Source organism: Balaenoptera ricei, chromosome X, assembly GCF_028023285.1.
Source record: "Balaenoptera ricei isolate mBalRic1 chromosome X, mBalRic1.hap2, whole genome shotgun sequence".
In the NCBI taxonomy this organism is placed as follows: Eukaryota; Metazoa; Chordata; class Mammalia; order Artiodactyla; family Balaenopteridae; genus Balaenoptera; species Balaenoptera ricei.
Genome location: NC_082660.1, coordinates 38117406 through 38135623, shown reverse-complemented (window position 1 = coordinate 38135623; position 18218 = coordinate 38117406). Strand labels below are relative to the sequence as shown.

General features: G+C 35.1%; 1 protein-coding gene across 4 annotated transcripts in view; it reads right to left on the bottom strand.

Moving 5' to 3' along the window:
- The window catches only part of USP9X (ubiquitin specific peptidase 9 X-linked), a 120312-nt gene that overhangs the window by 44113 nt on the left and 57981 nt on the right, over nucleotides 1–18218 (bottom strand). For all 4 annotated transcript variants that reach the window (XM_059911599.1, XM_059911598.1, XM_059911601.1 and 1 more), the window contains 7 exons: nucleotides 14172–14259; nucleotides 11123–11465; nucleotides 9110–9205; nucleotides 8070–8281; nucleotides 5882–6122; nucleotides 5369–5518; nucleotides 4453–4573 (listed from right to left, as the gene is read on the bottom strand). In XM_059911599.1, the coding sequence (XP_059767582.1) occupies nucleotides 4453–4573; nucleotides 5369–5518; nucleotides 5882–6122; nucleotides 8070–8281; nucleotides 9110–9205; nucleotides 11123–11465; nucleotides 14172–14259 (1251 nt within the window). The remainder of the gene's footprint in view (nucleotides 1–4452; nucleotides 4574–5368; nucleotides 5519–5881; nucleotides 6123–8069; nucleotides 8282–9109; nucleotides 9206–11122; nucleotides 11466–14171; nucleotides 14260–18218) is intronic.

The window sequence follows — 18218 nt, the reverse complement described above, 5'->3', positions numbered from 1 at the left end:
GTTATTATTAGCTCAGTTTTACAGATAAGGAAGCTCTGAAGAAAACTCATGTCTAAGGCCGTGGAGTAGCAACTTGAAGAAGCAGGACTTGAACTCAAGTCCATTTGAGTCCAAAGCCTATGATTTGTCTACTGTCATACAATCATTACTGGCATTTTCGAAGCTGGCTATTTCAAATTTAGGTACTATACTTCGATTATATAAAATAAGATAAAAGCACCCTCATAAGTTTCCTGCTTGAGCTGCTTGGCAAGAGCTCCCTCCCGCCATCTAGTGGCACTATGCTCAAATCACAAGGTCAGGGATTATGAGATGGGTTTTCCTTTTCAAATGTTGAATCTGTGTACATAAAGCAACAACAGCTGTTACTCAGATACTAGTAAGTAAAACAATACAAATTCTAAACTACACAACAGATAAGGATCAAATTAAATTAAATCATTAAGAAAAGCCTTAACAGAGCAAATAAAAACTCAATTAGAAAGAAAAAAAAGAAAAGCCTTATTTAAGAATCTAATTAACATCTGAATCGATTCTGTACCATATGACTCAGAAAGTGAGATCGGATGGGAAAGGTCAGCAGGGTGCCTACTTTAGAAAAAGGAGATAATGTAAACACAACAGTTTTAAAAATTATCTGGGCCAATTATTGAACTGCATTTGTCAGCAATGCATCCATAAACCCCACTAAAATGACAATAAATTAATATAAAATACATAAACTCAGAAGGATAAAGAAGTTAAAAGCTGAAGGAACATTAGAGATGTCAGCAAATTACTGAAGGTGTAGAGGGGATGGAAGATAGCTGGCTTAGCTGAACCCAAGAAGTGCTTCTTGGGGGGGTAAGAGGAAGAGGGAGAGGGTACCTATAAATCAGCACTCCACCAAGTCCTAGAAAAGTTAAGGATATGAAAACAAAACATAATTGAGAAGGTACAGATGAATCAAAGACTTAAAAACAGAGTGCCTGAAATCTGCCTAAGAGGCAAATTTCTACTCTCCCTCCCTCCCCAATAGACTGATGAAGCTGGGAAGCAGATATCTCACTAATGTAGAGAACAGATACAAATATGGAATGCAAAAGACTAAAAAGCTGGATTAGTACCAGTATGAACCCATGTTTGTTTTTTGATATAAATGTGTTTACATATATGTGTGTGTGTGTGTTTAAGTGTGTATTACTTCCTAAGTCCAATGAAAATGCCTAGACCACAAGGAACACCCCAGTAGTAATGAGCACAATTTAGCCCTCACATTCTGGTTTCTAAATATCTTCCCTCACTAAAAGGAGAAATGTCTGATTCTAGGGCTGGAATAGAGAAAGTACTAGACGAACTTTAAATATCTTATGCCAGAAAGTAAAAAGTACTCAAAAGATGATGAAGCTATGTTAAAAAAAAAAGCACTGGGTTCATGTAAAAAAGACAGTTGGGTACACATCCACTGACCATACCTGGGACAACTGAGCATCAAAATAAATAATGACTATAATGGCTATAACCCAATGGATAAAATAAGAATCCATGAGTAAACAGTGATAACATATAATTAATAGGGGAGAAGGCAAAGCTCTACTTTATAGTAGAATGCCAATATCCTTGCTTGTTGGAAATACACAATAAAGTATTTAAGGATGATGGGACATCAGACCAGCAGCAAATTACTCTCAAATGGCTCTTGAAGTCCTTGAATTATACTTCAAACTTTTCTGTAAGGTTGTAAATGTTTCCAAAAAACATTAAAAAAAATTGTTTTAAGTTGTATAGGATTGAATGATCTGATCGAATTCTCTCTTTCCACAAGCTCTGTTATTTTTAGTGCATAACTTTGTAGAACGTTAGGTTTTAGAGGAAAACACATATATTAGAGCAGAAACACTGAAATGTGCTCATGAAAAAATCCTATGGAAAAGGATCACTTGGAGGAAGGTCTTGAAAATTTAACACTAGAATATCTGGGGGCAAAAAGTCAACAAAAGAGCTGGAAAAAGTAAGGATACCACCCAAAGCTGGAATAAAATTAATGAGAGGAGAAAGGAAAGGTAAGAAAATCAGATTTAGTAGATTCAACACCACAGTCAAAGACATTTCAAAAATCCACAAAAAGCAAAACATGGAGAAGTAAATTAGCAAAGAAAGAACAGAAATCTCTCACAAATTAGGAATCTCCAGGCCCACTGAAAACCCATCACAAAGCAGACCTATACCAAGCAAGGCATTTCATCAGGAAAGTTCTAAACTCAATGATAAAACCAAAATTTCCAGAAACAAAGATCAAAAGCAAAGGAGTATCTTGCACTGTTGGTGGGAATGTAAATTGATATAGCCACTACGGAGAGCAGTATGGAGGTTCCTTAAAAAACTAAAAATAGAACTACCATACCATCCAGCAATCCCACTACTGGGCATATACCCTGAGAAAACCATAACTCAAAAAGAGTCATGTACCACGATGTTCATTGCAGCTCTATTTACAATAGCCAGGACATGGAAGTAACCTAAGTGTCCATCGACAGATGAATGGATAAAGATGTGGCACAAATATACAATGGAATCTTACTCAGCCATAAAAAGAAACGAAATTGAGTTATTTGTAGCAAGGTGGATGGATCTAGAGACTGTCATACAGAGTGAAGTCAGTCAGAAAGAGAAAAACAAATACCGTATGCTAACACATATATATAGAATCAAAAAAATGGTTCTGAAGAACCTAGGGGCAGGACAGGAATAAAGACGCAGATGTAGAGAATGGACTTGAGGACACAGGGAGGGGGAAGGGTAAGCTGGGACAAAGTGAGAGAGTAGCATGGACATATATACACTACCAAATGTAAAACAGAGAGCTAGTGGGAAGCAGCCACATAGCACAGGGAGATCAGCTCCGTGCTTTGTGATCACCTAGAGGGGTGGAATAGGGAGGATGGGAGGGAGACGCAAGACGGAGGAGATATGCGGATATACGTATATGTATAGCTGATTCACTTTGTTATAAAGCAGAAACTAACACACCATTGTAAAGCAATTATACTCCAATAAAGATGTTAAAAAAAGAAAAAAGCATATGTAACTATTAAAAAAAAAAAAAAAAAAAAAAAAGCAAAGGAATAGAACTCAGGAGAGCTTTGGTCTTCACACAAGCAACATCACCAGCTAGACAGCTGAGTAAATTTTCAAGCTAGAATTCAATACCCAAACTACTAATCAAATGTGAAGGTTAAGCATTCAGATTAGCAATGTTTCAGAAACAAAAAACAAAACCACCTCCCACGTACCCTTTCTGAAATAAGTGCAGGAGGGTGTGCTTCAGCAAAATGACAGAGCCCCTCAAGAAAGGCTCAAGACATAGGAGCCAGTGAACAGGGATCCACCATAGGAAAGCTGAAGAAAGAAGTCCCCAAATGGTAGCTGTGTAGCGAACAACAACCAGATGAGAGGAGGCAGAAGAAAAGTTCCAGGACAACAGTGGAGCCGACAGATTATATAATACACATAATAATGGAAAATTATTTTAAGAGGTTACTAGAGAATATGTGGAAAGAATTAGTAATAGGTGTATAGAAAATCAAGAAAATAAAAAGGGGAAATTATTAAACCCTGAAAAAAAAAGTTGCCATTAATCCAGCAAACTACTTTTCACACACTCTTGAAAAAACAAATGCTGAATATGAATTTAAGAAAAAACTGGAAGAGGGACTTCCCTGGCAGCCCAGTGGTTAAGACTCCACGCTTCCACTGCAGGGGGCGCGGGTTTGATCCCTGGTCGGGGAACTAAGATCCCACATGCCACATGGTGTGGCAAAAAAAAGAAAAGTAAAAAGAAAAAATTGGAAGAATGTGGAAGTAAGAGTTAAGTTTTCATTTACACAACAGAAAATCAGTAGGCATCTAAAACTGACAAACAGTTTTATTTACAGATAGTATAGACATAGATAAGAATAAGAGCTACCAATTGAAAGTGGTTGTTTCCCAGGAATAAAAAAGGAACAATGTTATAGATGACACATGACCCAAAACCCAGTCCAGGGGCCAGAAAATTTTTTCTGTAAAGGGTCAGATAGTAAATATTTAAGGCTTTGCAGGTGATATGGTCTCTGCCACAACTGCTGCTGCGCTAAGACAAAAGCAGCTAAGACAGCATGTACATGAATGAGCATGGCTTGTACACCAATAAAACTTCGTTTATGGACACCAAAATTTAAATTTCATATAATTTTCATTAAGTGACAAAATATTATTCTTTTGATTTTTTCTTCAGCAATTAGAAAATGTAAAAACCATCCTTAGCTCTTGGGCTGTACCAAAAACAGACAGTGGGTTGGATTTGGCCAGTGAGCTATATAGTTTGCCAACTCCTGTTATTTTCCATCTAGGAAGAGAATTTGCTAACATACCCCTTTACTGTCCAACATGTACTTTATCAACATTATTATCATTTAAAAAGAAATTTCTTACCTGGTGGCATAAGTTTCATAAGTATTCTTGCTCCATCTCTAAGAGGGGGCATATTTAGGCTGCTACCCAAGTCTGCAACTTGCCAAAGGAAAGAGATGTATCTGGGATGCAGTGACATTATCTAGAATACAAAATATTTACCTGTAAATTACACCTCCCCAAAAGAAGAGTCCCCAAATAAATGTGCTGATTAATCTCCACAGTTTTGCTTATGTCATTTCTATCCTGAAATGGTCTGCCTACCCCATCATCTCACTTTTAGAAATCCTTCATAATGTAGACTGGATACATTATCCAAGCCACCTCCAGTACTTTGTGTGTGACAGCTTTTTTACTGTTTTGTTAAACTATTCCTCTTGTACATACAAGTCAGACTCTGTATAAACAAACGGCTGCCATGCCCACTAACAGTTAAATTCCTAATCCAACTGTTGTAGAGAGCCAATCCTTCTGACACTGGAGTGGCTGGTATTATTGTAGCCATTAAAATTTTTGTGGGGAGGTAAGGAAGGAATCACTTTCTTTAGAAACAAGATATGTTACTGACAATCTAAGAAAGACTGCAGATATTTTCCTACAGAAACAGTTCTGAAGAATTCATTTTTGTGGTACAAATACAAAATACAGTGGTTATTTTGCTCAATAAGCTCAACAGTTATAATTAAGTTGTATAATGGGCTAGTTTTATGTAAATATAACAACACTATATCCATACAAAATGTGGTTTTAAATTTCAACCAAGTTACAATCACCTTTCAAAGGGATCCATTCTGAAGTTGATGGTTAAATGTACAGTTATTTGATATTTTGCCTAATGTAATTGTAAGTTCAAGAAAAAAGAACTATTCTGTATACTTTATTCTTAAATAACCTAGCAAAATGCCTTGCATACAATAGCTCAAAACTATCTACTCACCACCCCGGGCAAACAGCTTTCCACTTCTGGATTGGGACCATCACTGTAATGATTACCATGGTTTCCAGGAGATCCAGTTGAGGAATCAGAAGAACTATCAGGGCTTGAAGGCATATTGGAACTTATTTGTGTAAGTTTGGCTGTAATTAGCTGAAAATGATATACTATGTTAGTACCAAAGACAAGGAAAAATACACAAAACAGAAGTTAGTGACATATCAACAAAAAACAAAAAAACTACACACTGTATTTTTAGAAATATAATTTATAACTGTTGTCTAACATAACCACTTAAAACAGTTTTGTTTTTAGAAATCTTTTCCTCTACTATATTATAGGTACCATAATGCCTGTCTTATTTAGTGTTACAATTCAAACACCTAATACAGAAAATACAGAGCCTCACACATAACAGATGCTCCATTAACATTTATTGAGTGAAATGCTGACTACAAAAATGAAAGAGTCTCCGGTTTGATTTTCTTGAAAAGTTTGGTAATTATAGATACTTACTGATTTATCCTTTAAGTTTAACTGTCCAATCAACTTTCTATCATCTGCAGGATCTATCAGTTCACCGCCTACAAAGAGCTCAATTTTTGTATGAGCTACATTGGCTTTGATACGATTGAGAATACATCGTCGTACTGAACCGATTGTATCATTTGTATGAGACCATACGTCCAAGTCATCAACCTGTCTGCCCTGGTTTGGAAATCGAACTATAAAAGAAAGGTGTTTACCACGGAAAGCTCTGGGGGAAAAAAAAGGGAAAACATCATCATATTCAGCAGATTTTCAAATCTTCTTGCAAAGAAAATAAAGCTAGCAATTTAAAATTGAATATTTTCTTACTAAACAAGAGAAAGTGAGTTAAAGACACATTATTTTTAGGATCTTGAAAATATTTACTGCTCCTTTTAACTACAAATATTATAAGTAATCTTCAAAACACAACAATCATATTTCACTGTTGTTACTCTTGGACCTATAGTTTACAGGTATCTAGTTACAAGACATTAAAACAGAGACATGAGTAACATTTTATTTATTTTTAATGCTATAAAAGCCCAACTAATATCAAAAGTCATCCCCAAAATGATATTTATGTTGGCATATTATCTTCCTGCAGGTAAGATACAAAAAAATAAAAAACATATTCAAGGAGCAATTTTAATAATTTCATGGTTAAAAAGAGAACTCAAATACTAATGGCTCACATTCTATAAATATCTCTAAATTATACATATTATTTGAGTATACTAAATGGTGAAATCTTAAGAGAAACGTTAATAGACCCGAAGATGAGGGAATTAGGTAACGGAAGTTTTAAGAGGTACAAACTTCCAGTTACAAAATAAATGAGTCATGGGATGACAGGTGGTAACTAATCATGGTGATCATTTTGTAATGGAAAGAAATATTCAGGCACTATGTTGTGTACCAGGAACTAACATAGTGTTGTAGGTCAATTATATTTCAAAATCAAACAAACTCACAGAAAAAGAGATCAGATTTGTGATTACTGGGCTCGGGGGCAGGACAGGGGAGGAAGAATTGGATGAAGGCGGTTAAAAGGTACAAACTTCCAGTTATAAGATAACTGAGTACTAGAGATGTAATGCTCAACATGATTAATATAATTAACACTGCTCTATGTTATATATGAAAGCTGTTAAGAGAATAAATCCTGAGTTCTTGTCACAAGGGAAGAGTATTTTTTCCTTTTTCTTTCTTTTGTATTTATATGAGATGATGGATGTTCACTAAACTTATTGTGGTAATCATTTCATGATGTACCAAGTCGAATTATTATAAACTTATAAAGGCTGTATGTCAATTATATCTCAATAAAACTGGAAGAAAAAAAAAGAGAGAAATGTTAGTAGACCATTTAAAAATATTTCTTGCTATACTGGCTATCTGTCAAAGCAGCTTTTAAGAGTTCTCTCCAATTACTCTGCAACCAGACTATGCTATTGTTTTTAACAGTGGAAATAAATGGCATCAAAGCACTTCAATGGCAAAATACCCCTGGCAACACTTAATGGGCAACAAAGTCAATGGCAAAACAAACAAACAAACAAAAAAAGACCAACCAGAATAAAAAGAAGAAACTAGAGGGCTTCCCTGGTGGCGCAGTGGTTAAGAATCCGCTTGCCATTGCAGGGAACACGGGTTTGAGCCCTGGTCTGGGAAGATCCCACATGCCACGGAGCAACTAAGCCCGTGCGCCACAACTACTGAGCCTGTGCTCTAGAGCCCGCGTGCCTAGAGCCCGTGCTCTGCAACAAGAGAAGCCACTGCAATGAGAAGCCCACGCACCGCAACGAAGAGCAGCCCCCGCTCGCCGCAACTAGAGAAAACCCACGCACAGCAACGAAGACCCAACACAGCCAAATAAAAAAAAAAAAAAAAAAAAAAAAGCCATTAAGTTAAAAAAAAAAAAAAGAAGAAACTAGATTTAATTGAGAATGCCCTAAACAAAAACAAGCAAAAAACAGATCCTGAAAACAAAAAAGGTCTACTATTAAAAAAAAAATTCTATAAGATACAAATACTGTTTTTAAGCAAGACACTAACGTTTTCAAAAAATGAAAAATTTCCTTTCTTCCTGTACATCATCACTTCTTAAAATTAAATGGCTAGGAAAATGTCAAATAATTAAGAAGTAGCACTAGTAGATCAGTTATTCACAAACCTTGACATAGGTAGAATTGTTCTTTCCTCATGATAATCACTGTCACATTCATTTATATACTCCCGTAACACAGTTAGTACTCGAACCATTCGAACAGCTTCCTGTCTTGCACAATTAATACTGTCTTTGTCACCATCCAAAACACACAGTGTGTCATAGGAGGCTTTCAAACGATCAAAGCAAGACTGAATGAAGTCTTCATGGATTACCACCTACAAATAATGGGCCAAATAAAGACAGTTCAAGTTTTATATGTATATAAAGTGTTTCATATATATATTAATAAAACATTAATCTAATTAAAGATGGCAACAATTTAAAGGTAGATCTCATTTAACCATGATCCTATTTAACGAGAGAATCTATATTGATAATTGATAATAAAATACGTTTGAGAACAGACTTGTGGCTGCCAAGGGGGAGAGAGGGTGGGGGAGGGATGGATTGGGAGTTTGGGATTAGCACATGCAAACTATTATATACAGAATGGATAAAAAACAAGGTCCTACTGTATAGCACAGGTAACTATATTCAATGTCCTTTGATAAACCATAATGGAAAAGAATATAAACAAAGAATGTATATGTATGTATAACTGAATCACTTAGCTGTGCAGCAGAAATTAACACAACATTGTAAAATCTACTATACATCAATAAAATAGAAACAATAATAATAAACACACACTATGTTTTGTCAAAGGAAGCTAACGTTATTTAAGTTAACAAGTATAAACTAGATACATAAAAAATGAACTTCAGGATTAGGTGTCAGAATGGAAAGAAATTTGGCCGAAATCTCCTACCATAACTATACTCAAAATAATCACTTCAAGATAATTATATCAAGATGAGACTCATTTAGACAGCATTTTGTAGGAGAGAAATGTGGACTAAATATTTTAGGTATGTTTTTATAATACGAATTGAAACAAAAACAATTTCTAGTTAATCTTGAAGTAAAGAAAAAAATTCTTATTAGCAAGAGTTCTTCAATCAGAATTCAAATTTGTGGAAGTTTTAATACATGTCAATCCTCACCTGATTGACCTGTAGCCTTGGACCAAGGTTCGTGTATATCTCTTTAAGGAGATCTATAGCTCTGCTGGCAATATCATCATTACTCTGAATCACCACCTAGGTTCAAAAAGATTCAAGTGTAAATACCTTTCAAGAAATATTTTAGTTGGGCATTTCCATTCAAACCATACCTTCAGTTATTTTTAATACAGCATTCAATAATTTAAAAGGGAATATCGACTTTGATAATCAAGTAAAATTAAAGTGAGAAAACAAACCAAAAATATAACAAATGCAAAACTCAAGTCTTTGAATAAATCAAGTTAAGAAAGAAAGACACATTTTACTAAGAATAAAATATGCTGTCATTAGTATTATTTAACCCTGCAATTCAACACCCTGGTAACCAAGCAGTGAGATATTAAGGAAGGAATTCAAATTAGTTAAAGGAAACAAAGATTATATGAAATACAGCTTACCATAAAAGGTTACCCACCCCTACCCCATTTGTATAGATCTTCATCACTCATCTAATCATATCAGTGGTTTTCAAACTATGTATAGAACTCTAGGAGTGATGACGAGTTTTAGGGATGAACCCTATAATAGGCTTGGGAGGGGGAAGGGAGTGAAGCATAGGGAGACTGAGTCGCAAGAAAAAATCACGCTTTCCTTTCTCACTTCAACTAGTTGTACATTTTGGAGTATTATCTAAATTTTGACTTTTAAAAAGGGTCTCTGCTGTTTAAAAATCTTGAAAACCACGCACCTAAAGTCTGAATAATCAAATACCAAAGTAAACAACTTGGTCTGTCTGCAGAAAAACATTTCAGATCCAGAAAACAATATAAACTGCTGTGAACAGATCAGATTTTTAAAGACAGGAATAATATATTAATACTATATTACAAAAACATGGATGGAACTTGAGGGCATTATGCTAAGTGCTAATAAGTCAGAGAGAGAGAGACAAATACTGTGTGATCTCACTTATATGTGGAATCTAAAAAAATAAAAATCACAAACAAAAAATTGAACTCATAGATACAGAGAACAGATTAATGGTTGCCAAATGGTGAACAGGTTCAAAAGGTACAAACTTCCAGTTATAAAATAAATAAGTCCTGGGGATGTAATGCAGAGCACAGTGACTACAGGTAATAATACTGTACTGCATATTTGAAAGAGTGAATGGTAAGAGAGTAAATTTTTTTTTTGGCCGAGCCACACAGCTTTCGGGACCTTAGTTCCCCAACCAGGGATTGAACCTGGGCCACAGCAGTGAAAGCACCGAGTCCTAACCACTGGACCACCAGGGAATTCTCGAGTAAATTTTAAAAGTTCTCATTACAAGAAAAAAAAATGTAACTGTGTAGTGACAGATGTTAACTAGACTTATTGTGATCATTTTGCAGTACGTACACATCAAATCATTATGCTGTATACCTGAAACTAATGTAGTGTTGTATGTCAATTATATCTCAACTAAAAAAAAAAAAAATATATATATATATATATATATATACACACTATAAAGGTGCAAAGGTGGAAAAATTAGCTTTAAGTAGATAATATTTTACTCAGGTATCTAAAAATATCACAAGTTAAACAGTGCTGATAAAGTATACACTCATAATCCTTTCTAAATAAAGTCTTTTTTTCTGCCCTCTATTTTAGCATTAAATGGATAAGCTAAAATTAATGCTGAAGAAGAAACAGAGGTCTACATTAAACTAAAAAAGGGAAGAAAATAACTTTCATGGAGGGGCATGAAAGATCTGTATGGTTAGTGCATTTACTTCTAAACACATCTGGGACAGACAGATTCTAAGCCAAGACAAAAGGAACATCAGTGGCAGAAGGAGGGGGAGGTGGAGGGAGGGAGAAAAGTAAGATAAAGATGAACTATCACTACCTCCTGCGACAAGCATCAGAGCAGCATACATACATATAATTCATTTGTACAAATGTGATTTCTTACCTATTTGAAAAACATCAGATACACTGCTTACAAAGTTCCTACTTTTCACTTACCCTCCAAAGGTAGTCTAATCCTATTAACTCCAAATCATCCATCATATATGCTCTCCTTTTTGCTACTAGTTTTCCTTCTCGACAATTCACAGCTTTGAAGAATCGCTCAAAACATTTCATTCCATTTTCAGTCAGTAGAGAAGGATCAAGCTGAAGTACATTGCTTTCAAAGAAGTCCTTATTAATATCAGGATCCAAGTCTGGTTCATCGCCCATCAACTTGGAATACCACTTAAAACAGGCTTCACGATCACAAAGGTAAACTGCGTTCTCTGCTAAGCATTTCCATATTTGCTTTGCCTGAGGAGCGCAGAGCCACAGTTGGCCATCCTTCAATAAAAATCTTGAAAGACATAAAAAATTAGCAATTAGATCTATATAATTTTTTATCCTGAAAGGCAATCTGTCTCTATATATGGGAAATAATCCATTTATCACAATTATATTTTAACTACAGGTAAAAAGATGTCAGTTTTTTAATCAACATCTTAAAATAACTTATTTCTTAATTTTTATCTATTACTAAAAAATACTAGATATTAATTCATTCAACAAGCACATATTAAGCACCTACAATGTGCCAGGAACTCTGCTACATCACTGGACCTAAACTGAAAAAAAGATTTGTTCCCTGTACACGTGAAACACTGTAAATCAACTATACTTCAATAAAAATAAAATAAAATAAAAGGATACACATTGGGAGAAAAAAAGATTTGTTCCCTGAACTTAAACAGTTTCATCTTTGAAACCAGCCATTTTGAAAGTATGTTTACTAGGTTACCTGAGTTTTAGCATTGTGCTTATATGGTATCATTGGAGAAAGAGGTATTCTATTATGTGACTTTATAGATAACCAACTCATCAACGCTGAAGAGTTAAAATTGCTTAAATTTTAATATTTGATGATGATCTAATATTCATCACTCAGTACTTGGCCACATTGAACAGAATAACCGACATATTTTAAACTTTTTAATGTCAAAACTCAACAGGATGCTTATTAATTATTCAGTGGCATTCTCGAGGGTCTTTTTAGTTTTGGGACTATAGGTTTAGTTCAAGTGAATTCTGTTTCAACTAGTTTCTTCTGTTAGCTTCCTTTTTCTTTTAGCATTCATCCACCCACCCTGTTGGCCATATCTCTGAATGACAAGAGAATGAACATCTCGTTTTATTCTGAAGAACTTAACACAATCTTTAGCTAATGTAATGGTGGCTCCATTCCCAATTACATAGTAAGGTGAATGTATTTAAGGTTCCCTCTTCATTTCAAAGCATTTTGAGTTATCAATTCTAGTGTCTTTGATATTTTCATAGTATTGCTGAGCTTAAAGAGGGCTTCTAGCACCTGTCCTACCTAAGCCTGTCAGCTCTAATTTACAGATAGGAAACTGAGGTCCAATATGATAAAATACAGTTGTTTTCAGTTTTGAGTTGTGTTTTGGTTTGGTTTGGTTTGGTTTTTAAAAACAGCAGCAGAAAACTTTCTTCAGGCAAAAATTCCATTTGGAAGGCCAATGTATAAAAATAAAAGCAGAGCTGTTTCAATTGTTGGGAAGAGGAGGAAAGAAGTGAGAAATGGGGATAAAACCTCTACTGCTTGTCCAGAAATCTTGGAGGAAGCTCCTCAGAAGCCCTAAGGCTCCAAGGTAGGTTTGAAAAATCACTGGTCTAATAGAAAAAGCACAGACTTAAGTCAGATACACCCCGTTGAGTAGTGCAGCACTATGATATACTGGCTGTGTGATTTCAAACAAGCTAGTTTAAGCCATGCGAATCTCAGTTTTCTTATTAATCAAACTGGGATAATACCTGCCTCCCTGCACTGCTATGAGAATTAAATGTAAAGCATTTAACACAGGTCAAATACAGAGTGAGTAAAGTTCGGTTCCCGTCCCTTGAGAGAATTGCTGTAGGTCATATAGATAGGTACTAATAGAGCAAGGACTAAAAACAAGTCCTCTGATCCCAAACTTTAATTTAGCAAAAGAGCTGATAACCACTCTTCTGTTCTAGGCAATCTAAAAGATACAACACACACCAATCAATAACAATGGCTCACTACGGCAATGATTCTCAATCTGGGGAGGAAGGTCCTTCCATCCAGATAGTTGAAAAACAAAACACACACAAAACCACTTCACTTTAAACAAATGCCAAATTTCTTAAAATCTGGTGTCTAGAGTTTTCCCTCAAGTTAAAATCTTAATGTAACTACTTATGTCAGTGTTTCCAAGTAAGCACATAATTCAATAAACGTAAGCCTATAATTAATGTAGCCCAGGAGAAAATTCCCCAGTGTATCAAAATAATAAATGCAATAGATTTTCTGAGGCACTCATAATCTGGGCATTTCCCTCAGCATGCTTATGATCTGAATAAGCTCTTCTGCTATATGATGTGGTTTCTGAATTCACAAGAAACCTCTCATCATGAAAAATTTTAACAATTTCAAATCTACAAGTGTATAATCATTAAAAGCTAAACATCAATGAGTAAATCAAGCCTTGGACTACATTTAACTTTGGCTTAAGGGAATAAACCTCTTTTCCTCATCCCTATCAGAATAATGTTATTAACCCATGACCCCAGACTGCCTTTGTCAGCCACTGTTAGGATAAACGAGGCACCAAAGAACTCAAATCACTCTTTTGGGGTGCTGGTCCAACAGCCTTTTCTCCCCATTTCCTTAGTGTCTATGATATCATTAAGGTCAATATGGTTCTCTAGCTGCTTCTGTCAAAATATGGAAATCTCTTCTTTAAAAATAAATATAAACAAATATGAAGACCAGAATTCTATACAAAAGGTTTAAATGTGTTCTCTTCAAATACTGCAAAGAAGAAAAGTTAAAACTCAGCCAATAATTTAAAAATATTTAATAATGAACACATAGGGAAATGTCCTGTGACTTTCATGTAATGATTTCCACATGGGGAGATAAAATGTGGCAAGAGCCACCTAACAAAGACCTAGTCATATAGCATATCAACTTGGTATTCTTTATCTGTCTTAAAAAGAGCAACACTAATTGTTTAAAACAAACCTAAGGAAGTTAAGCCGTTCTTGAACTTCTTGAACATGACTATATCTACTTCCCAGCCTCACAGTTTGTGGGTCATAGTCTTCATGGTCTGCAAATTAAGAAAAATCTTGCATTATACACATGGTTATCCATATCATTGCTGACTTTAATCAAAGGAAGATAAGTCAGTTAAAAAGTCGTTAATCCTTTATCACTAAAAGGCAACATGAAATTTACTAATTACTGGTAGTTTCTACCCATCTCCTTTTTTCCCAACCAAAATAACCTTTCCTTTCACATAACCAAAAGAAAATAGTCTGTTAAATGTGCTGTCAAAAATAATTCTTCATACAACCCCTTTGCCCAATTTTCATACATAATGAAGTAATTTCTGATTACAGCCTAAGACTGACCTGAGTGGTCTATGTTATAAAAAATTATATTGCTAACCTCTATCTAGGAAGTTATAGTTAACGCAAGATGCTACTCTACATAATGAAGTTATCATACCATAATCACCACCAGCATGTTATGAAAGCCTTGAACATTCTCAGATAAATTTAAGAAAACCTACCCTCTATCACGGCACGACGATGGGTATATATTGGTCACTAGGCCTAGCTTAATTTGGAAATTCCTTAAAAAAATTTTAATAAAATAAAGCTAGTAAACCCTTTGGTTTTACTTTCATTAGAGTATACCCTACAATGGAAGAAAAAAGTCTCAGTGTTGGCAATGAAAGACCAGAGCAAAAAAAACCTTTAAAAGCACCTCTGGTCCTAAAAACACATTGGACAGTGTTTTTCTGTTTTTATTTTATTGGAAAAAGCCATATATGATCTGGAAATGGTCAAGTTAATTTGTGGCTTAGAGCAGAAGAAAGCTGAAGTAAATGTTCTGAACAAGTGCTTTCAACTGCTTGGGAATCAGTGACATTCCTTCCAGAAAGTTGAGGCAAGTTATGCGGGAATAAGAAATTATGTAATTTTTTTTTTTTTTAGAAATTGTATAATTTAATTAGCATTAATTACTGGTATTTTCATACCCTGGATCTTATGGTATGTGTATGCTAGTGCCAAAGAATTCTGATTGTGAGAGACCCTTTAGACATAGTAATGGTAATCAATGTCTTCATTTTTTTTTTTTTAATTTATTTATTTTTGGCTGCATTGGGTCTTCGTTGCTGCACGTGGGCTTTCTCTAGTTGCGGAGAGCGGGGGCTACTCTTCATCGCGGTGCACGGGCTTCTCATTGCGGTGGCTTCTCTTTGTTGCAGATCATGGACTCTAGGCACACAGGCTTCAGCAGTTGTGGCGCACGGGCTTAGCTGCTCCGTGGCATGTGGGATCTTCCCAGACCAGGGCTCAAACCCGTGTCCCCTGCATTGGCAGGCGGATTCTTAAGCACTGTGCCACCAGGGAAGTCCAGGAGCGCAGAGTCTTAACCACTGGACCACCAGGGAAGTTCCTGTATATTGATCTTAATTCCTGCAATCTAGGGGAACTCATTTATTAGTTTTAATAGATTTTAACAGATTCTTTAGAATTTTCTGTATATGAGATGGTGTTATCTATTAGACATAATTTACAATTTCTTTTCCAATCTGGATGCTTTTTATTTCTTTTTCATGTCTAGTTGATCTCGCTAGCATCTCCAGTAGAATGTTAAATAGAAGGGACTAGAGTGGACATCCTTGTCTCATTCCTAATCCTAAGAGAAAAGCAGCCAGTCTTTCACCATTAAGTATGATGCTGGCTGTAGGTTTTTTGAGATGCCCTTTATCAGGTTGAGGAAACTTCCTTCTATTCCTGGTTTGTTGAATGTTTTTATAATGAAAGGTGTTGGATTTTGTCAAATGCTTTTTCTGCATCTACTGAGATGATCTCATAGTCTTGGCCCTTTATTCTATTAATATGGTATATTACAATTGACTTGGGGTGTCAAATCAACATTGTGTTACAGGGATACATTCCATTTGGCCCTGGTGCATAATCCTTTTTATATGGTGCTGGATTCTGTTTGCTTGTTTTTTTGATAACTTTTGACTATATCACAAGGTATACTGATCTGCAATTTTCTTTTGATGTCTTTGTATTATTTTGGTAGCAGGATAATAATGGCTTCATACTATGAGCCTGGAAGTATTCCTCTTTTTGAAAGAATATGTGAAGGACTGGTGTTAATTCTTCTTTAAATATTCAGTAAATTCACTAATTCACTAATGAAATTCACTAATGACCTGGTTCTGGGCTTTTCTTTGTGGGAAGTTTTTTGATTACTAATTCAATCTTTTTACTTGTTATACATCTATTCAAATTTTCAATTGATTCTTGAGTCAGTTTCAGTAATCTGGCATTCTCTTATTTTTTAAATTTTTGTTAAGGTTAGTGGTGATGGTCTCTCCTTTTTGACTTTCACAACTGAGCCTAACTAAAGGTTTGTAAATTTTGCTGATCTTTTCAAAGAACCAACTTTCAGTTTCATTGATTTTCTCTTCTCTATTTCACTTATTTCTGCTCTAATCTTTATTAATTCCTTTTTGTTTTCAGGTTAGTTTTCTCTAGTCTACTTTTTGAAGGTGAAATGTTACTGATTTGCTATCTTTCTTCTTTAATACAGGAATTCTGCAGTATAAATTTCCTCTAAGCACTGATTTAGGAACACTCCATAAGTTTTGACATTTTATGTTCTTTTTCATTCATCTCAGCATATTCTCATTTCACTTGGCATTTCATCTTTGACCCACTGGTTAGTAAAGAATGTATACTTTCCATACACCTGTGAAATTCCCAAATACTCTTTAATTTATAATTTAATTCCACTGCGTACAAAAAACCTACTTGTATAATTTCAATGCTTTTAAAGTTAATAACGCTTGCTTATAGCCTAGAGTATGGTCTGTCCTGGAGGATATTCTGTGTATACGTGAGAAGAACGTACATTCTGCTGTTTTCCGGTGGAGTATTCTACAGATATCTTTTAGGTATAGTTTATGGGTTTATTATAGTGTTCAGGTCTTCTATTCCGCTCCCCCCCGTCCCCCGTGGCTTTGAATTACTGTCTGCTGTCAGTTGCTTTCAGCCTAATTACTTCCTTTAGTATTTCTCCAAAGGCAAGTTGGCTAGCAACAAATTATTGCAACGTTTGAGAATGTCTTTACTTTGCCTTCATTTCTGAAAGACAGTTTTGATGAATGTAAGGTTCTTAGTTGTCAGGTCCCTCCCCTGCCCCTGGCACTTTGAATAGGTTGTCCTACTGCCTTCTGGCCTCCAATGTTCTGATAAATCAGTTGTTAATTTTATTGGGGTTTCCTTGTATATGAGGAGGTTAATTGAAAGTGGCAGTCCTCAGAAGACAGAATGCAAAAATGTGATCTACAATAAAGACAAGTCCTCCAACTCTATCCAGAAACCAGGAAAAATGGTAAATAAAACTTTTATAAGTGTTCAAGTCAGTACAAAGCCTATCCTACCAATAAGGTAAACCTTAATTGAAAACTGAGAGATGGTTTTATACTGTGTTGTATGCATATAAAAAACTTTTAAAAAATGACTTGGTAAGCACCAATGCTTGAAGGCAATAAGAACACATGAGTAAATACTGAAGATAATTTTAGTAAGTTCATTACTTTATCTAAATAATGTTAAAACAGGAGGCAGAATCAGCTGACCATGCTACTGAGGAAATGTCGTCACCCCTCCTGCCAAAGCTTAAGATACTAGTACAGATGAAACATGGGCAGGACAAATAATACTGGTGAAATACTTATCAGAAATTGAGAATATCAGTAAACTAGAAGCCTGATGTTATCCTGCTGCATAATGTCTCATACCTAATGGGATCCATGCAACATTTTATTATATAGAGGCTAAAACATAATTTATTTTTGAATTGCAAATTTGGAAACTGGTGGTTGATCGATTTCCAAATGGTGTGAAAAGTTTGTTTTAACAGGAGAATTTTACTAGCTTTAAAAATTACTTTCTCCCCATATTTAAGTATCTGGAGACTGATCAGTATTAATCAGAAGATTACTACAATAGAGGAAGAAAAGGTATCAAAGTTAGT